This window comes from Asparagus officinalis, chromosome 8 (assembly GCF_001876935.1).
Source record: "Asparagus officinalis chromosome 8, Aspof.V1, whole genome shotgun sequence".
Taxonomy (NCBI): domain Eukaryota; kingdom Viridiplantae; phylum Streptophyta; class Magnoliopsida; order Asparagales; family Asparagaceae; genus Asparagus; species Asparagus officinalis.
In genome coordinates, this window is record NC_033801.1 from 123,736,522 (window position 1) to 123,759,160 (window position 22,639).

At 32.2% G+C, this 22,639-nt stretch overlaps 1 protein-coding gene across 4 annotated transcripts; it reads right to left on the bottom strand.

Annotated features, from left to right (window-relative positions):
• On the bottom strand, positions 2,244–9,740 carry LOC109851429. Of its 4 annotated transcripts, none has more exons than XM_020421558.1 (7): positions 9,617–9,740; positions 7,714–8,044; positions 5,997–6,441; positions 5,877–5,882; positions 5,346–5,644; positions 3,548–3,917; positions 2,244–2,608 (listed from the first exon to the last, which is right to left on the bottom strand). In XM_020421558.1, exons 2-6 carry the CDS (start codon positions 8,026–8,028, stop codon positions 3,567–3,569), a joined length of 1,416 nt encoding a protein of 471 aa, XP_020277147.1. In that variant the 5' UTR covers positions 8,029–8,044; positions 9,617–9,740; the 3' UTR covers positions 2,244–2,608; positions 3,548–3,566. The 4 variants fall into 4 exon arrangements, with proteins under 4 accessions (XP_020277147.1, XP_020277148.1, XP_020277149.1 ...); XM_020421559.1 differs by having other exon boundaries at positions 7,714–8,028; positions 9,617–9,731; XM_020421560.1 differs by having other exon boundaries at positions 7,714–8,054; positions 9,617–9,729.

Here is a 22,639-nt window from a genome sequence, read left to right on the forward strand (position 1 = left end):
GAGGATGCTTTTAAATAAGACTTCTGTTTTTTTTTAATTTATATATCATATATAACTTTTAATTTTTAACAATAATCATTAAACACGGTTCTACCAAACATCTTAACCACATTTTAAAAAGTTTTAATGTTTCATTACCAAACAGATATTTTCAGCGGCTTGCGTAAATTGCTTTTATAAGTAACTTATTACAAACTCCCGAATATCAAACTAGCCTTAAGTATCTACATATATCCAGTTAAGTATCTACCTATATCCAGTTAAGTAGAGCTAAAAAGATAGTCAAGTTTAGATGAGTTGGAGTGTGACAAGAATATTTATGAGGACTAAATTGCTAGGGGGGTGTTAGTCAATTGGGACATTTTCATGCAAAATAGGATAATTGTTAAAGTGGAATAATGTTTCGCTAGTGGGATATTTTAGTGGGATAACTAGGAATAATTTTGTGAAGCGGGATATTTTGATAAAATAACGTAGGATAAATTCTTATAATCATGAAGTATATATTTATGCATTTTGAAGATATAAATACTATATATGTATTTTAAACTTACTTGAAGATATAAATACTATATATGTATTTTAAACTTACTATTATTGATTGATAATTGCTTACAAGAATGTTCTTTACTATTAAATAACTTTTGGTTAGACTATAAGATATTGACAATTATTATTATGATGTTGGTCTAATGATGGTGATAACCATAATAGGAAATAAGTAAAAAAGAAAAAGAAAAAGAAAAAAATAAACAATAAATATGAGTTCTAGTTTTTTACCACCTAGTTCCAAGCTAAAACTTAAAATAATTTGAGAGACTAGAACTCTCATTTTTGTATAGAAAAATAAAAAAATGAGATAATTTTGTACAATTATCCTAATTCTAGTTTTGTTAAAGTTCTACTTGACTAACACTGTAAAATTTTATTCTAGTTTTAATTCTATGTGACTAACACCTTAAAATTTTGTTCTAGGTTTAGTTCTATGTGACTAACACCTTAAAATTTTGTTCTAGGTTTAGTTCTATGTGACTAACACCTTAAAATTTTATCCCACAGATTATCTCGGTTCTAATTTTAAGTTCTAAGTGACTAACCCACCTAAAGTCTCAATTCGCGCACAAAATAACAGTCGCATGATTGAGTCAAAGATCAGAGTCTGCTTTGGGGATTATCGGGTGATGCGGCGTAAGAGCAAAGGAGAAGCACCCTTACTGTCCTTTTACTCCCCCATCTTTAGCATATTATTATGGCGTCACATGATTCCAGTGCGCAACCGATATAAGCTAATATTTATCAATGACAAGTTTTTATTTATTTATTGCAATATTTAAAAATAACATCATGGACTTGTTTAATGAACAATGCTACATTACAAAAAGCGGAAGGATAAAAAAAACACCTCGGCGTTTCTCCATCAAAAAAAAAACACCTCGGCGTTTCTCCATCAAAAATCACAATTGCGCGCATTTGATGCGTCAATACATGCACTTTTCGTTCAAAAATTAACTACTAATTTTAACTCGAGAAATTTGTGAAGAGGCTTGAAAGTTGTCCTATTCTTTAGCTAGTTTGTTAATTTGTTTTAGAAGTCCTATTCAGTAGGGTTTTAGTTGCTTTTGAATAAGTCTCACATAGCTGTTTGTGGCTAAGAACGTAAGCAATATTTCAGCATTTTCTGTTAGGCTATATAATAGCCAAAGTTTACATTCAATAACATAGTTTTTGTTGATTGCATACTTCCTTTTCTCTACAATTTGATGCTCGGTACCAGATTCAAAACCGAATTTTAAGAGAAGCACGAGTCGAAAATCTATGATTTGATGAAAATCTTATCTTGTGCCCACGTACAACCGAAATACACAAACATACGCCTAATTAAATGAGAAAATATCTAGTGAAACGAATGTCCAGCGTCGGATCTGTCTCTACATGAGCTCCGAGTCCAATAATCTAACGGTTGACATTCATTTAGCGGGCATTTAATGTCATGCGTGATACTCTCTCTAATCAAATTTGATTCTCTTGAGAACATCACAATACAAAGAGGTCTTCCAATTTAAGCTGATGCTGATAGGATGCTGATAGGATCAGAGAAAGATATCGACACCCGATATAATATAAAACTAAGCTATCAGTAACGCATCCTCAATCAAAATCCTAATAACCCCAGGAATAAAAATAGCACTAGATTATCACCTGCGTCACATCCATACAACTCAATACTTGATGATGTAGCAGAACTAAACAAAGTAAGCACGCACACATTTTATCTATTGACAGCGACAGTCAACCAATAATATCCACTTTCTGAGTATTCATCCAATTTTTGAAGAATGGAACAAGCATGCAATTATGAGATTTACCCACTTTGCATTTGGGAACGACAAAATACAAGCGACTACAAAGAAGCTACCTTGCAAACAAAACCCAGGAGGGTGTCACCGAGTCCAAATACCGTCTACATATGCAAAATCTTTACCAGATCAACATCTTCATTAACCGACCGCATACATTCCCTGAATATGATTTACCTCCAGATAGTTATGAATACTTACCTGAGAATCAAAGCTTTGAAGGGTTATCTGGGACGACGATATACGCACCCCTGAAAATTCGGGTAACTTTTCTTAAGTGTAGGAAGACGAAATGCAACTCTAAATCAGAAATGTTGCCGATTTCAGAAATCAAATAAGTGAAACATAGTTTTCATGCCTACGGAAATTGTTCTTGCCTTCTGCTCTTTGTCGGGCGAATTTGAAACCTTAATAACTTATCAGCCCATGCAGGGATTTATTTGACCGTTCTAGATTATTACTGTACGGTCAACAAATAAAGGTGTGTAAATTTGTTAAGAGGGGGCAGAAAAGGATTTCGTAAGTTTCATTTCCTTGCTAAAGATGTCACCTAAAATTAGGAGAAGATAATAGAGAAACAGATGCTTAAAATGAAAAGAAAAGGGAAAAAACAAAAAACAACGAATTTCTTTCATCATAATAACTTGGGGTTTTTATCAATCTATAAACACTAATATCAGATCCTAATATTATATAGTGGCTTTACTAACTCTACATTCAGTGTTTAGCATCGCCAACACACCCAACAATTCAACGAATCTCAGGCTTCCGAGCACATATTTTCTACCACGCTCATTTACAATCCTCAAAGAAGAAAATATCTCTGATGGGAATGTTTATCCTCCATACGCAAAAAAAAAACATTTAGGATTCTTGAAGGGTACCCATCCACTAAATTTATGGTAAGGGATGAGAATTATATAATTTTATATTCTAGCATATGCCCCAAAGTTTGAGCGCCTTTAATTAATTGAAACCTAGACTCATGCACTGTTATCTGTTTTGATTTAATCCGCTTTAAATGCGTGGCTAGTAAGATTTGAATCTTGATTGAAGGGCCCTTCCATTACACCAAACTCTGCAGCTATGATGAGGATTGAGGATTGTAACTTCATATTCTAACAAGTCTGTGGAAGGAAGTCCTTAGGAATTTGGAGATTCCTACTTGGAGAGCTAAATGGGAAACTCACCTTCAAATACATCCTAAGGTCAATATCTGCCATAGGCCCTCCCAAAATCATCATGCCTCTGATTCCCAAAATCATCACGCCTTTGACGCTGAAAATCACCACCATATAAATCATGGGGCCTCGAGGCCTGGTAGTCCTCACTAGGAAAAGGGTGTCTGTTCCTTGAATCCATTGGTAAATTGGCTCCCCCGTATTGAGGATCCCTGGACGACTGGTTAAATTCTGGGTAAGCAGGTTGGTTGTATGCATTGAAGCGAGATTGCTGTCGCCTTTGGATATCAAACTGAAGAAATTCCTCCCACTGTTTCAAGTGCATGCCTCTCATAACAGCAAGTTTCTTCATATAGTTCTCTCTCAGCTCCCGTACATACTGCATTTAAAAGAAAATCATGTTACACAATGTAGAACGAAAATAGGTAAAGTCATGGAAATATTGAAAGCTCTTGAGAGGAAAGGTCACCTCTCTGCAGTCACTTGCACTAGAAATACGAAACTATGTGATGTTATCTAAATCTTGATATGGACATGCTAACACCATAGGATAAAATTTGGAATCAGGTAAAACAGAAAACATGCTCATTACAGCACTTCTAACAAAACACAACGCGTAACTTGATGAGTGCAAAGTGAATATCAAACGAAGAATCATGCAAAATAAAAAAAATAAAAAAAGATTAAAAGCAATACTAAGCTAACTAGCTAGACATTATATACACATCTTCCGCCAAGTTGCTAGAAAACACTTAGTTCAATATTTAGATAAACCAAGTGAAGAGCTTTCATACACAATTACATGTATCCAACTTTTAATCAAGGGGAGTTTCAAAAACGGGTAACACCATGTGATCCTCCCTAAAATAGCAATGCTAGCTGCTTCAACTAAGCGAGAGAAGGGTAGTGAGTTTGTAAAAGCTAAAACTCTACGATGCTCCTAAATTAGTAGCTGAATTTACATATTCGAATCAGTTACATGGCATTTTCATCATTGAACTTAGTGACAAGATCACAATGAACCAATAACTTGATAACCAATATTACAGGTTGTTTGCTTGTGTAGTTAGGCGGCCGTTAGAATTGCAATGCATTTCCAACTGCATGCAGATCAAGAAACCATTGAAATAGCAGATAAACCCTGTACTATTTTATGTTAAATTTTCCATTATAAACAAAACAGAACAAAGCACTCCAATCAAAATAGCTGAGATAAGCTCTCAGCTAATTGGAATTCTTTTATGTAATAAATTCGAAGTGGATTCTTGGGATGCTAGACTACTGCCTATTCAAGGATGTTACATTCAGAACAAAAAACAAATAAATGATAAACTAGCAAACACTAAATCTATCAAGATAAACTGAAAATAATCATATTCACAAGAAAGAAATATATTTGGTATGCCAAGAAAGAACAAAATTGCTAAAAAATTGCTAAGAGGTGTATGGTACTGTTAGACACAAGATATAACAGAGAACATAAATCTAAAAAGATAAAAAAGCAGAGTAACTAATTTATGCAATGGCAAAGGGGAACATAATAGGATAAAACATCTCTCCTTAAAAGGATTGACAACTAGCTGAAATGGTATATTTAAAATTGCTAAGAGGTGTATGGTACTGTTAGACACAAGATATAACAGAGAACATAAATCTAAAAAGATAAAAAAGCAGAGTAACTAATTTATGCAATGGCAAAGGGGAACATAATTGGATAAAACATCTCTCCTTAAAAGGATTGACAACTAGCTGAAATGGTATATTTAAAATAACTGCCAGATAGATTTAGCATCCACAGGAATCATACCTCACGATGCTTGTAGTTTTCTTCATCTTCCTCTTGGTCACGAAGTCTTCCAATATCCATGGCTTCCCTCTTAAATTCCATTTCTAATTCTTCCAAAGTTTGTGGATTAGGAGGAAAACTGAACCCCTTTTCAGAATGAAAATCTGTCCTACCTCTCTCTACATTCCAGCTATCAGTTTTCTGCACCGCAGTGTTATGACTATGACCATCAATTGAACTAAAAGAATCTGGTCGAAAACTAGTGCGTGGAGGTGATCTGGAGTGGGTTGATTGTCCTCTTGGTCCATCACTAGCATAAGCTTTGTGACATGAAGAAGATATAAGCAAAACCTCAGATTTTCTGACATAAAAAATCTTTAAATAGTCTACACTAAGAAGCAAGATGACAGAATATACAACACTTCAAGCCCTTTTGACTTGCATAAGTCTAAAGATACTTTCAACAACAAATTTTCTGCATTGAGGAAGATCTTCTGTGTCCAGAATTACACAGAATTACCTCAATTTTGAATACAGAAAGCTGACACTTACCTCTTCCTGCAAAAAATTAAGTAAAATGAAATTAAACAAATACAGAAGATGCACTAACTAAAGTCTTCAGATGAGAGTTGCAAACATTCAGAAAAGAAATATTCCGCAAAGTTTGCCTACCACGTGGTGAATCCCTTGACAGCTTTTGCAGATCATCACGTACTCGATTTTCAATAATCCGTTCTTGATTAAATGGCCTATTCTGGAAGCGTGACATGCTTCTTGGACTAGGATTCGACTTTTGGGACTCAGAACGCCTATAATGAGAATCTGCTGGACTTCGAACAGGGGATTTGGATCTTGCCCCGTGTGAACTTGTAGAGCTTTTATTTTTATCATCCTGAATAAGTTTGTGAACAGCATCTACACCTTTAGACAAGATTAGCCTGTCTTTTCCACTGACAAATAGAAACTTCTCATCCATTTTGATTTTGCAACCAACGTCCTTCTCAATCTGACTGATCACTTTGTCAGAGAAAAGGGCTCTCACATTCTTGTCTCTTGCAGGTACTCTCTCAAAAAAATCTGCAGCTTTGCGGTTTGCCCCAAGAGTGGATGGGCAACCCTGAAATAGAAGTGAGCACATAAGTTTACTAAAATACATAAATAAATTCGATATGTGTGTAAAGAGTCTGATATCCCTCCTAATGGTTGTGGAGCAATAACAAGAATATTTCTAGAGCTACATAATAAACAAACATCATAACAAATGAATCCAGCTAAGCAAGCTGTTTCAAAGCTAAGAAACTTTTCATCACGTTGCTCCTATTAATGCGTAGATTTGGCCCTCTTTCAAAGTTACCACGTGCGACAGGCCACAAACTTGAAGAATATATGTTTCGATGTCATGTCATGTTAACATAAGTTCCTTATCCCCTTTCCCATTAAACAATGTCTTAAATGTCAACCGGGTTAACCAATAACTTTGATACAACAGCAACATCCTTCTTCAACATGTCGTATCAATGGCTATCACCAGTATTTGCTCTAGTTCCTCAAACATTATGACACGCCTGGTCCATTTAACTCTATTTGGAATGCCAGGTCAAAATTATAATTATATAGGAGTAGAAAATTTTCCCCTTTGACTTAAGACAATTAAGGCCATGAGATACAAGTTACCCAGTGGCATACAGGCGTTAAAAAAAGGGACTTCATTGGGTCTTGAGATATCTTCACTATAAAACACTGATTTCATGGAAACCAACAATACCATCAAACAAGAAAAGTATCATTCTAGTTCACCGTATCGAAAAACAAGTAGAAGTTTACAAGAACCAATCACTCGTTATCTTTGTTTAACTGACTGCCACGGTTCAAGCAAAAGAACAGAATCAGAACATGCTTCCAAATAAAAAAATTCCCTCAACTATAGGTGAAGACCAAATCTATTTTCTCAAAGAGGAAAATAAGTAGACTAGGTACTTGCCTTGGTTCAGAAAAATGTTAAACATATTAACTCAGAAAAAAAATATCACAACAGACTGCTTTACATACCATGTTCCTAGTAAATATACATATGATTAAAATAAACAACCAAATCAGAAAATATTCGAAAGTATACCAGCTACGGCAGGATGTCAGGAAATATATAACTTTGATGCAAGATGGATAAAAAAAATGAAGTATATACTGCAATACATATCACCAAATTTTGTCCGTATACAACATACATAGAATGCCAAAATAGAATACCATTTTAGGTCTCAGCATCAAAACAACCTTAACAGGGATGCTTGACTATGGAAATTTAAAACCAATCACAGCTTGGCATACAGTAAATTACTAAATTCTGTGGGAAAAAATTGATTAAAATATGAAATTAACAATTACATACCTGAGTAAAATGACCTGATTCCCCACATATTTTGCAGATCATCTCTTCCTCTTTTCTCTTCTTCCAATTCCTTTCAGTTGCTTTAGCTTTAGCCTCCCAAACTCTGGCCTCTCTGCTAGTAAAATCAGTAGGAACAGCATTAGGATCTGGAGGCTCCTCATCATCAGCAGAATGGTCATCATGTGGTCTTTTATTGGCCATGTTCATGGTTCCACTTCCATTATTTCCAGTTGGTCTAGGTGGACCAGTATATTCCTTCCCATAAACTTCATTGAAAAGCTCGTCATCTATTTCTGGGCTTGGTTCTCTTGCCATCTATAAGAGATTACACCTGTATCAATCTCAAACATAGACCCACATTTGATCTCAATAAAAAAGAAACAGAGACATAGCTACAAGAATTTATATTGTATATACTGAAGCCCATATAGAAGCTTTTATATTTCTTATAAAAAATAATGAGGGTATCAGGTAATAAATTACAAAGAAGACAAATAGAAAGAAAAGGGCAGCTGGCCATTTCTGTACAGATTAAAATTTTCTCTCATATAAGAGAGCTTTAAAACACCAATCTTTGGCCAACTTAACAATGCCTTGTTATGCCCTTCAAATGAATCCTACAACAACAACAACAATGACGACAACGACAACGACAAAGCTCCCAAATGTTTGGGTTCAGCAACATGAATCTTATGCTTCCATTCTGTTCGATTTTTTGCCATCTCCTCCGTTAAACTAATCATAATCATATCCTTCTTAATTATTTCTCACCAAGTTCTCTTAGGTCTACCCCTAGATCTCTTTGCCCATTAATTATAATATTATCATTTGTCCTAACCAGTGTATTTAGAGGTCTCCGTTGTACATGACTGAACCACCATAGTCGATTCTCTCTCATTTTATCCTCAAAATAGGAGCAACCTCTAATTTACTACAGATGCACTGATTTCTTATCCTAATAACTAAAAATCACCAAATATATTACCAACTTAACAATGCCTAGTTAAGTCCTTCAAATGAATCACAATAGCTAAAAATTACCAAATTTTTTACCAACTTAATAATGACTTGTTATGTCCTTCAAATGCATTCATATAACAAGACGTAGTTAATAAACATCAAAACCACTCACTTCAAAACTAATAAAATTTCTTCGATACTACAGACAAGAAATTTGTCAATTAAACAAAAAGACCCCAACCGATACACACATTGTCATACCTAAAGAACAACAAACAACCTCAACTTCCAAATCACACACTTATAATAAGTCTTATCCAGGATCCCCATAAGCCAACAAGGAAAAACTTTTGTTTCATAACAGGGATGTTATTTTGACTTTATAGATTCTCATTATGCCCCCCGAAACTAATAATTCAACCCTAGTTTGATGAATCCAAAGCCCAAAACGCCCTTCTTCAAGTATCAAGAAATGCAGAAAGCTCCAACTTAATGCTTTCCTCCTCTACACACAGTGCATTCACAAGTTAGAACTCTAGGAAGTTGCAAAAGAATGCATTTTCAGCGATCTGCACTATGTAATTATCAATTTGCACAAATTAACAGTTACATAAACCTCAAGAAGTGGCAATGGAACACATAAAAGACAAAAGAACTCATCTTTTATTCGAAAAAAGATGTGCAAAACTCAATATATACCACATCATAATACTTGATGAGGATATAGAAACATTCTATTTGGCAAGCACCCACAAAAGGGCTTACGAAACAAACAATGCTACGAGGTAAATCGCCTCCATTGGATTCAAATCTAACAAGATATTTCTGTGCGAGAATTGGCGCAAAACAAAAAAAAGCGTTTTTTCACTAATTTATCAATTAAAAGAGAAGAAATAACAAGGAGAATGAGATGAAAGCATTAAAAAACTTGAAGGACGGTTACCTTAATGGAGTTTGAGGGGGATTAGGGTTTATGCTCACTCCCCTTCTCTCTCCTCGATGGGAGAACTGAAGGAAGCCCTAGCTTGTTGGTTCTGGTTCTTCGCCGCATGAGTTCTGGTGCTCCGCTTTTCTAAGTGTGACTCGTGATTTAGCCACGTGATGCGCACGTGATATGGGGCTGTGATCCGACTCCGGGTCAGGGATCTTCTACACCCAAACCCGACTGTTTGAAAACACTGGGTCAGGTCGAATTTATTTTAGTTTGAGAGAAAATTATCTCGAACGTTTTATTTACTAGGTTTTATGCACGTGTAATGCACGTGATTAAATACTGTGATTAAGTATTTTTGATTTATTTGCTTACTAAAATTTGTTTCTTAGTTTCACTTTGCTTGTTTTTGCTCACTTATGTCTTTAAACTTTGATTATTTATTTTCTTTAATGTTTGTTTGGATGGGTTATACCAAATTTAAAATTTCCACGTTAATAATTGAATTGATAAGAAATAAAATTAATCTAAAGCTAATTTGAATTTACACGTTATTTGGATCGACATGAAAGCAAGCTTGACTTGAGAAGGTATAATATTGTAAAAGTAAAAAACATTTGAAGAAATAGTGTTATAAAAGAAAGATGAATAATTAAAGCCAATAATCCAAGATGATTAATTAAAAGTGGGCTATAATGAAACTAAAAAATATAAATTTTGTTGCTAATCATTGATAGACTTTAGAAAAAATCATAAAATAAAAATTAATACTAACTCGAGTACACTTTTATATGATAAATGCATCTACATAACCATATAAAAATATTAAAAGAGTTCATGAAAATCCCTTCTAAAGATTCGTGATTTTTCCTCAAAAAATTAAGCTATTCAATAAAATATTCAATAAATTAAATTTGTGTTGTATTTTATGTTTAATGACCTTTAATAAGAATTTTAATTATAAAATATGTTACATTCATATTTAAAGATCTTGAAACCTGACAGTACTATTACATGCTTATCTTTGATCGTGTCCCTAAAAATTGATCATTCGTTGATAGTCATATCCCCAAATAATGTTACTTGTAGAGTTGTGACACTATATAGAAAAAAGAAAAATATCAATTTCAACTATTTTTTACTTACGCTATGATAACTAAGTATCATGTACATACTTTTTGTCAATTATAGTGATTTTCCTCATCTTATCTAGCTTATTATACTCGCAATATAGTTGATCAATGGTTTCACTTTAGTTTCTACTACAAGATTATTTATATATAATTTTATATTAAGTTTATGATTCCTTTAGTATTTTAAGAATAAAGTATGAAAATTTTTAAATACTTACTAATTTTTGTTGTATCTTTTATGAAGAATGCTTTTTTTTAATTAGGACAAAATTGTTTAATATGTTCTTCAAGGGGAACTCGGTCAGTGCTTCTTTGTCAAATTTGCCTTTTATCAATGTCAATTCAGGTGATTTATAAATGTTTCCGAATTTTGAGTTTATTTCCTTCACTTCTCTATTTGAAATGGAAACAACTTAGTTCTTTTAAATGATATCTCTTAACTTTCTGATAGTTTCTCCATACATATCTCATTGTATTTTTTTACCCTATAAATATTATCAACATTAGATATAAATGTTTATTTTTTACCCTATAAATATTATCAACATTAGATATAAATGTTTATACATTACAATAAGTTAATACTAACCTATTATATTATAGTATTTTATTAAATAAATGTTTATACATTACAATAAGTTAATACTAACCTATTATATTATAGTATTTTATTAATTTTTCTTCTAGCAATGGATATTATTATTAAAATTATATGCAGTTCCTTGAATTTATACAATAATGTTAATTTTTAATCTATCATATATTTTTAAATTCTTATTCTTAAATTGGATAGTTTTAATCTATGGTAATTGCTATTTTTTACCAGCATTAACTTAGACTATTTTTAGATGTTGAAAAGAGATGATAAATTTTAAATTGAAAGTTAAATTTATATAACTTAATGTTATAATATCAAACATTTTCTCTTTTCTTTGCCAAAATTTCAGCTTTTTTGTGATTTTAAACTTTTGAGAGTGTGTTTTGTAAGTTTTAAACTTTGGTAGTATTTTATGAAAACTTTTACTTATAAATTGGGTGCTTATAATTCATATTTCATGTATTGGTGGTAAGTTTTCAAATGTTAGAATATTTCTTGTAATTGTGAAAATTTGAAGGTATTTTTACAATTACTAAAAATTTGGGTTGTTTTTAAAAAAATTAAAATTTCAATGATCTACTGATAATTTCTAAATTTGATGTGTACAGGTTATAAGTTTTAAAATTTCAGGATTTTTTTTGTAATTTTTTTACTTTTGGGAGAGTTTTTGTGATTTTTATAACTTTAAGGTTATTTTTTACAAATTTTAAAATTTTAAGTGCTTAATGGTAATTCTTAGAATTCATCTATGTTGTTGTTAAGTTTTGAAATCTCTGAATTTTAGGGTGTTTTTTATAATTTAAACTTTTGAGTTGTTGCTGTAATTTCTAAAATATTGAGGGTGTTAATTAAAAATTTTAAATTATTAGATTTCTTGTTTGTTTATAAGTTTTAAAAAGTCAAGGTGTTTTGTGTAATTTTAAACTTTTAAGGATATTAAATGCAATTTTTGAAACTTCTGGGTTTTTTGTAATACTTTATGCATTATAATATGTTATCCATGTATAATTTCTGTATCTTTTTTTTTTAATTTTAAGTTATAGGTAGTTAATATGGAGTTAATATAAGATATAATTCGTATTTGGATAGATTAAGATTTAAATAAAATATTTAAAATAACTTTTTTTAATTGTTGAGCTATAGATAGTTTACGTGGAATTAGATAAGATATGATTAAAATTTAAAAAGATTAAGATTTAAATGAAATATCCAAAATAGCGAAGGGTAATATTGACTATTAAAGTTTTTCCTTAACTCGTGCTTTTAAAAGGAGTATGATTTACTAGTATGGTTGCATCGTGGTAAATTTTTAATTTAATATTTTATTATTGATTCATTTCATTAAGATTTATTTAATTTTAAATCATGTATTAACCATATAGATAGAATTTAAAAATTCAAAAGGATTGAATAGTGAAATTATATTTATTTATTAATTGTTTGATAATAATAGCTCTATCATTGATAAAATCAATTGCAAATGAAACCAAAGGAGGAAAACCATGATACTATAACTAAAAAGAATTAGGTTTATCTTTACAGATATGGATCAGCTTTAATTTATATTTCATGTAGAGTTCTCTCATATTGCGCTCTAATAAGTTTCTTTTTATAATGAAATTTAGATGTCGCATAGATCTACTAAAGTTGACTTATCATAGGCTAAAAGCAATGATACTATAAATGTAGGCATCACCACCAATGAAACAATTTTTTGCAATCTTATTTCACTTAGATCACAGAACATGATAATTTATCTAATAGCAACGAATGAACCATAACAATGTCTCAACTACAACTTAACATGCTAGCTCTCTTGGTTTTCAAACACTACTTTGTTTCATCTCTTATGTCGTATTACAAAATCAATAACATGTCAGTGATAGTGCATACATATTTGTCCAATTGCTTGATATAAGGATTGTTAAAGTTGTATGAACCCATTAATATTATTTGTGAATGAGTTGATTGCAGAGATAAGTAGTCCTCATGTTCGGCCAGGAGCACCTCATGGTTCTAGTATTGATCTCTATAGCATAGTGAAATCAACATACATGCTAGGTGTTGAAGATTCGATGTGTCCTCTGCCACAGATTATTAGAATCTTCAGATCCTTTATAGACATAGAATGAATAAGATTAATTTTGTCCAATGCTGCAAGATACAAGAGAATTTAGTTAGCAAAAACTCAATTAATAATAATTTCAACAAATTGGAACAAAGAAATGAAAAGATAAATAAATGAACCATTAGTAATATAATTTTTCCCCTTCTCTTTCCGTGACTTGTTATGTTAAAAGAAGTTTATGACAACATAAGTTACCTGAGTCCTTGGACAAGTGGTAGAACTTTTGGTTTTAATTTTCTTATGTTTTACCAATTGGAATGGTTTGAATGTGTACTTACTTTACATTCTCCACCATAAAGTCCGCATGCCAAGTAGTAGAATGATCCAAGCAACACATATTAGTTTTGATATTAAGTGCATGTCGTCATATATGACACAGAAGATGGTTCAGTTAGTAATTTGTTTCATGGTGATAAGTATATTTTCCAATTTTATAGATAGATTATATACTCTTGAAAACAATGTAAAATTCAAGATTATATATGCTTTATAAGAAGGATGGTTTACAAAATTTCACATCTTATGAAGAGAAAAGGCTTACCTCCAAGGCTTTTTGCAGCATCCTTCAGGCTACCAGAAATATATTGCCGAAGAACTTGCAAGCTGATAGTTTTTTCCGACTTTGCATGCCTCTTTTCAGTTGTCTTTCCGGATTTTGGAAACCAAGGATCACCACAAAAAGAATCCTTTTGATCATCAGTTCTTTGTAAATGTCCAGTCTCTGATGCGTCCCAGTTAGTAGCAACACTGAATTATTTGATCTCCTTGCTAAATTCCAAAGGTATAGAAGAAGTTGCAACCGAATCAGTTAACATAGCCTGACTTTCGAGCTCCTTGTCAGTTACAACTCTCAAACTCTTGCAAACCTTCTGAATCGTGATAGACAACAAATTAAGCATAAATTTCTGTTCTTCACTCTCGATGCAATCCACATGCAAGAAAAACTCCAGCACAGAGTCAGCTCTTCCAATGTTAAAAAAAATGCTTCCAGTACTGTACCTGGTCTTGGCTGCTCACCTGATATTGCTAAAACAACGATTGACGGTGGCATTGTACAATCGCTTTCCAGCATCCTTTGAGTGATTGATTTGGATCACCCAGATTCCCCGAATGTTGTGAAATCTGATACTGAAGGGTCTTGAGAATCTAACAAGAGCTCCCAACGCTAGGGATCAGGTGCGGAAGCTTGAAGGAAATGGAAAGAAACAATCCACTGATGTGCAGGAAAGATCTGAAGAACCTGATGCTTCTAATGCTGGAAATGCACACGATGATCAAAATGTAAATCATGAACAGGAAATTGCTGTCACTGTTCAAACTGAAACTCAGGAAGTTCATGAGTCTTCTCATAATTTCAGAGATCTTAATGCAATCCCGAACCAAATGATGGGAGATGAATCTCTAACCCATTTCGATTTGTAATTTCAGAGATCTTAATGCAATCCCGAACCAAATGATGGGAGATGAATCTCTAACCCATTTCGATTTGAAAAAAAATAATAACAGAATTTGTAGAAAAAACAGAAATAATGGTAGCACATAATGGCTCACTATAGAAATTAAGCTACTTCACAACAATAGATATAATGGCTCAGTATAATTGAAGAAATGGGAGCACATGATCGTTTAGAATCCAATTCAACAGAAAGAAGTTAAGTCACAAAAACATATTCTCTTATAAGATATACAGGGATGTACTTGGTGCATTTCATAGCCGACAAGGAACCAGACAAGCACTTATTCTGTCTTTGATAATAATAGATTTGTTTGACTAATTAACTAACATGTTCAAGCATTGCATATAAGGTTAAATTGCACGAAGTTTGCAGAAATGTTGGCTTTGAAGTTTTTCAAAACATAGTTACTGAAGGATTGAGATGAGATTAATTATTTCAAAATGTGAAGAAATGATGAAAAATACCTAAATAGAAACTTAAAGGAAAATGTAAGCAATAGATGAAGAAAAGGAAAACAATATTGTTTGACAGGGAAAATGAAATGCTACATGCCATAACTCGTGCGGTTTTGGATAATATGTACGGAGTTCAAAATAAATTAAACAAACGACCTAGGCAAAATATTTTTCTAACAGATAAATTTATACATAATGTTTTAACAAATTGTCAGACAATACATTAAAGCATTAGTTGTTATGTGCTTAAGTTTCTTTATACATAATGTTTTAACAAATTGTCAGACAATACATTAAAGCATTAGTTGTTATGTGCTTAAGTTTCTAAATTTAGGAGCTATTAATAAACTAAAGCGTTAAAGCATTAGTTGTTATGTGCTTAAGTTTCTAAATTTAGGAGCTATTAATAAACTAAAGCTTATTTTGGTTGCTGACTTACAAAGGAATTAATGTCACGGTCCTTTTGGACCTAAAGCATGTACATAAAAGCATTAGTTATTATACACCAAAAAGAACAAAGATAATAGCAAAAAAAGACAAATTTTTTTAAGAAAAACTTGCATGCAGTTTAATAAACTACATAATTTCACCTTTAATAAAGTAGTTAATTGCAAAACAAATAAAACATCATTATGCTGCCGTCAATACACACACCTTGATAGGTGTTTCAAATGAAACATGAAGAAAGGTCTTACGCACAGACAGGTCCTGCTTAACAACAAACTATCACATACATGCATTTTACTTCTCTATGTTTGAGTGCCTGTGTTTGTCGTCAATCAAAAGGTAGAAATAGAAGAAAGCGTCATGTTTATACTCATTGTTTTTGGTTGTTCTCTCCTCTCAGAAGTTGTTCATTATGAATTAGAAAATGTTTGGCGATGTTTCATATATGCAATTTATCCGGTGGTTCTTTCCTTTTGGAGCGTGTCTATTTAGTTCATGCTTGTTGCTGCAAATATGCTTTTCCTGGATTAGAATGAAAGGATGGTAGTTCATGATCAAGTACTCCGCTCAAGCATCCACAAGAACTCTACGTCTCAAGACACCCACAAAATCCCAACAAATAATGCAAAGGAAGTGAGGCGGTTAGGTTCTTCGCTGACTTTTCCACAAACAAAAACCCTTCCTATATTCCACCACCACATCATGTGACTCATGTCAAGTGCACTTTTATCACACATATCCCATAACAATACACTCCGCAAACACCTTAAATGGGGTCTTCATTCTTCAAGCGCTTATTCTTCAACTAAGTATTGCAACTTCTCTAATAATGCCAACTGAGTATTTGTATCCAAGATTGATCACACCGCCGACCCCAAAGGGGAAAAAACAAAAACAAAAACAAAAGCATAACAAAACAAAAAAAGTCACTTCTGCCATTGTTTTAGTTGTTTATCATCAAAATTCTGATGAAAAAAAATAATATGTGACAACTTTGCCTCCTCTCTCTTCTTATATTGAAGTGTCATGTCAGGCCCAGTTAATCAGATTTGTCTTCAGTGAAGAATGCGTCGAAGATGGAAAACATCTTATATATTGGTTTTTAAGGGCTATACACCATAATAATCCAAGAAAAATGTACAGATGATGTCAAACGTTTAGTTCCACCCATATCATGATGTGAGTTAGAGTTTATCAACTCACCCCCTAAGCAGTTACTATAATTAGAAAGTTTGATTAATCAAAAATAGTATAATATCATCATATCACTCTTGGAGCATCGAGGATATGAGCTGAGGTTTATAATGCATGACTGACAGTTATCAAATGAGTCCGCAATTTATTCTAAATTGAAAATTTCTCCCATGCATCTGACATCTTCGTAAATACTTCACACATACTGGTTTGGCAATCTATTAAATATTATCTGGTCTTACTTCATAATTTCAAATAAAACTACATCAGCATAAGAACAGAGATTCGAGGTAAGTTCGCAATCTAAATAAAATCTATGGTTGCATAATCTCCAATCAGCCAATGGTTCGTTGTCCTTTGTGATTCTGAACCAAATCAGAATCATATAAAAAAAATTAAAAAAAAAATTACAGGCGAAATCAAAAACTTAAAAATAAAAGAACTCAATTAAAATAAACTTACTTTATAGTCAAGATACAGCTGCTGAAGGTTTGTCGCTTGAATCTGTAGAAAATTGAGAATTAGGTCAAAATTATTAGAACAGATACAGCTGCTGAAGGTTTGTCGCTTGAATCTGTAGAAAATTGAGAATTAGGTCAAAATTATTAGAACAAAATGAGAGGGATGAAGATCTGAAAGGCGATAGGGTGAATTAAGCATAACTAAATCTTAGATCTAGGGTTTAGTATAGAGGAATGAAGACGAAGATTGCACACCTTTCTGAATGCCAAAATTCTGAAAAATGTGTAGATGAATTCCGAGGCGTCGAGTTGATCATTTGGGCATTAATAGTCATCTTGGCAAATTGATGATTGGAAGTTCGCGGGACGGCGATAACAGTAAGCGATGAACTCTTCGGCTTCAGCGGAGGCGCTTAGGTAAACCGAAGATCTCTTCGGCTTCGGCAGAGAGGCAGGCAGATTCCGCTTAGACGGGATAAATTGGGTATATTTAAAAGAGGTAAAGGTTAATTTGGGGATGGAAAAGTTTTTCAAGAACCGGCTCTTTTAAAGGGTAGATAGATTTATAATCTTTTATTTTTTTTTAATAATTTAACAGGTATCAGGGAAAATATATCATACTATAGCCCTACCTCCGATCAAACTTTTGTATAGATGCAAATACCTACCTCAAACAATGAAAGTAACAGTGGACTCACATTTATTTGCACTCGCATTCGTAATCTCTAGAGACACTAGTTTTCTTTTGGAGATCAAAAGAGGAATTTTTTTTTTTTTTTCACAAAACATTCGACATTGTTATAGAAAACATCCATAAACCAACCAGCTCCTATATTAAAATGTCGATAAAAGAACAATGCCATGGCGAACAACAAAAGTTATTCGTTGTCGATGGTCAGAACAGAAGATAAACTAATGGCAATAATTAATCTTGGATGCACTTCTCAAATAACTAGAAGAAAAACACTCAAAAAAGAACAAAATAACCCACCGTGTCCGTTTCAGAAAAATTGAAACATCAAATATAGAAATTTTAGTAACCATAAACAAATTCTCAGAAACAGCAGCATGTTACATCTCGACAAGGAGAAACATCAAATATCCTTTGACATTGTTAACCATAAAAGCATATATTAAGGAATTATATCGACAAGGCCCAGAAATACATAAAATTCTACAAGCTGAAGATGCACCAAAGAAACACCAAGTTCAGTTTGCAACTTGCTTGCTTCTTCGTTGATGAACATCCCAGTTATAAACCCGAGCAATAATTGTTGCCTATATATACAAGAATAATAGAAGTCATGTACAAATGTAGACGAAAACTGCTCAATTAGCAAAAATGTTTTAGTTTAATTACAGTACAAGGAGAATTAGGCATTTGTGCAGTAATCCTCATGGTAATCCTTGTTCGCTGGATTAATGGCGGACAAAAAAACTATATAGTACAAGGGGAAAAGTTTGACACAGATGCTCCATTTTAAGAAAAACTATATAGTAATCCTTGTTCGCTGGATTAATGGCGGATAAAAAAATAGTTACCATTAGACTATTACAGTACAAGGAGAATTAGGCATTTGTGCAGTGATCCTCATGGTTAGTTTTCTCCAATGTTTAACTTTTACACTAGCTACTTCCCTAATCCTGCAAATAGAAAGATTATCATTTTCCGAAGTCTATTCTTGGAAAATAAGTAAATAGAGCTCGATAATAGTTTAATCATCATATCATATCATACTCTTTTTAAAAGTACGAGTTGGAGAAAATCTTTCCATGGTCAATATTACCCTTAATTTTTTTTAATATTATATTGTTATCCTATTCTATTCTAATTTTTCTATCTTTTTTGAATTTATAATTAAATAATTTATCCTATCCATAATGAGACTTAACATGTTATTGGATAAAGGTGATATGTTTGATATAATTCAAATCTTTTACTTATTTCAAATTGTAGAGAAATCAAAAAAATATATGCTAGCGAGCACCTAAAAGTTTTTTGACCTTGTAGAAAAATACCCTCAAGATAAAACTCTAAAAATTTATAAAACTCTAAACTTTTTACAAATTGTAAGATAAAAGTCTCAAGATTGTAAAATTTATAAAAATTCTCATAATTTCTAACCTAACAGTACATTAAAAATATAGGAGTTATAAATATCCCCTGCATAATTTATAATTTATAGAAAATACCCTTAAAGTTTCAAAAATTACAAAAAAACACTCAAAATTCAAATTTTACAAAAAACACTCTGAGAATTTCAAACTCATTAGTAAATTGAAACTATAGGAATTATAAATAGTCTATAAACAATTTACAATCTATAGAACAGACCTATAAGTTTAAAAATTATAAAAAAACACTAATATTCATAATTTATAACATGAGAATTTCTAACCTATAGACACTAAAATGAACATACAAAATTATTAGCAACCTTAGAAAAGAGAAAAAAATTACATAAAAATATCATAATCCCTTTAAAAGTATAGGTTTAGGAAAAACTTTTCATGGTCAATATTACTCATAACTTTTTTAGAAAGAACATAACTAATTAAAAATCTATTAGATTTGAAATTTACAAAAAACAATCTTAAAGTTTAGTACATTGCAAATTACCCCTCTAAAGTTTGAAAATTTTCAATGATTTTTTGTAGTTTCTTGAATTTTAATGTAATTTTTAATAGTTTTGTGTATTTGTTAATTATAAAAGTTTAAGGTGTTTGTTTTTACAATTTTAAAAACTTTTGAGGGTATTTCATTTGTAGTTTTCTAAATTTTCATTGTGTTTTTAGTGTAATGCATAAATACATCAATTAATGATGATATTGAAAAGTAAATCGTTCTTAAGATGTATCAAGCTATAGTTAAGTGTGCACATCACTATTCTTAGGCACTATAGTTTATACATACATAAATTTTTAAACAGTCAATATGTTAGTTAAAAGGTTTTTGACTTTAATGTACTATTTTTTATAAATTATATTTAATATGAACCCACCATATAATTTAAACCGTGGTCATTATAATTTTAATATGTTTAATCGATTGACTATATAAGTATATAAACCATAGACTACTTTACTTTCTTGCATGAACGAATATTTGACACTTAATAATTTAAATTATTACTTTTAAATTATATTTATTTCTTTAGCTACAGGATAATACAATTTTAATGAACATGAGTGAAACCACAACTAAAAGTTAATGTGAATATGAGTCAAACCACAACTAAAAGTTTAATGAACATATTATAAGTAAATTCATATGCAAAATTCTTATACGAATTGAATGATCACCCATCTTTTAAAGACTTCAAGATACTAATAAACAAAGATATTGTAGTAGATCAATGTGTCTATAACTCACATCACGTAGCGATAGTTTGGATTGAAGGAAACAATGATAATATTTTATTTGAAAGAGAGATTATTATGTTGATAATCAATCCCATAAAAAACTTTATTTTCTATTTTATTTTTAATCTATTTTTATTAATTTAAATAACCATGATATTCGACCACATGCATTGCACGTGTAATCTAACTAGTAAATGATATAAGTCTGGGTTTATAAGTTTGAGGTCCTATCCTACTATAATATTCTGATCGGTATACTTTTGAAAACAACACCTTCGATGAAGGAAAATACGTTTACAAGTGAAAGATATGTAGGTGAATGTACCTGAGTTATGGTTACTTGGTCCCTCAAAAACTGATCGAAGATCGGCAACAAGAACTTCTAAACTGGCTTTAGCATTTTCCAAAAAAAAAATTCATAAGGGCATCTGCCTGCATGACATTTGCCCCCAACCAAAGACACACCGAGCCTGTGCCCTTCAGAAACTTCAAAATCAGTGATCAAAGCCTGTATCCGCCAGTAAATAAGATATCAGTACGAGACCTCCCCCTACCGAATAATTGATTCCGGCCGACTTTTATTATTTATTGTCACTGTTTGTCATAGCCGCAAGAAACCTGGTAGATGTAACTAGATATACCAATACGATAATTTAGCCGTCAATAGAGACGTTAGCATTCATTATGTAGGTGAATGTACCCATGAGATTCATCATTCATCATCTGCTCCGGAATAACTATTTTTAAAAAGTTAATTTTCCGGTGCTGACTATGCTACCATTCCAACCCATCTGATCTGTTATTGGAATTACATACTTTCCAGGTAATCCTATTTTTACCTACTAAACAAACTAAAACTGCGTTCGGATAAGTAGACGAGCATCCATATATAAGACAGAATTAGATAGAATTTATCTAACAAATGTGATTCGGTAATGATGTAGAAGGCACGGCGGACATATATGGAGAAGCGGGACAGACACAAGCCCAAACGCGGACCTGGTTGAGCAAAATAACTTGCCACGAAGAACGGGTCATATCTCTCAAATCGTAAGTCGGACTTGGACGAATTACATATGAAAATCGCATATTTTTTCGAGACGGAGTCATCCGAACCCACCATTGTTTGCTTTTCCGCTGTTCGTTTCGCCAAATTCTCTCCGGATTGAGAGATATCAGTGTTTTTATCAGTTTTTTACTATCTTAGGTAATGTTTTAGGAGTTTGTTTTGATTAGAAAACAAATCCAGTTTGATTCCAAATATGACCAATTTACGTCCCTAATTCTAGAAAGTCTTTTAGGAAGAGTTTTGTTATTTCTATTTTTGGTAAAATTTAAGTCATAATAAAAAACTTGTTTATTTTCTATTTAAATAGAATAATGTAAACCCTAGAAGCATAGCTTTTCATCAATAATTTTTTTTTAATATTTTCTTCGTGGATTCGAAGTTCTTCGTGGATTCAAAGATCATTCTTTGTAGATTCAGAAAACATTCCTTAGTGGATTCCGAGGTTATTACTTCCACATTGCATTAGAACTAGAGCAAGCCATTTGAAATCTCATTACAGAATAAGATAAGTTCACCTCTACAGCTGCAGCAAGATACTCGGAATAGAATTGAGATCCTCTCCTCATGAATCTCTCCTAATATTTCCTCATAAGGCAATCCTAGCCTTTCGTTTCATGATCGACGGCCAAGATCTCTCCTACCTCTCCCAACCCCTCTCTCTAAAAAAGTTCCTCGGAATCCACTGAAACCATCATCATCTGTCACCAACGCAATCCTACTGGCAACCAAA

What these genes read in the sequence shown, in the direction of transcription:
- LOC109851429 (XM_020421558.1), bottom strand. Translation starts at nt 8,028, where the DNA reads ATGGCAAGAGAACCAAGCCCAGAAATAGATGACGAGCTTTTCAATGAA. An exon ending in AATCAGGTCATTTTACTCAG is followed by an intron (nt 6,442 to 7,713) that starts GTATGTAATTGT and finishes CTTCTATTTCAG; the next exon opens with GGTTGCCCATCCACTCTTGG. An exon ending in AAAACTACAAGCATCGTGAG is followed by an intron (nt 3,918 to 5,345) that starts GTATGATTCCTG and finishes TTTTAAATGCAG; the next exon opens with TATGTACGGGAGCTGAGAGA.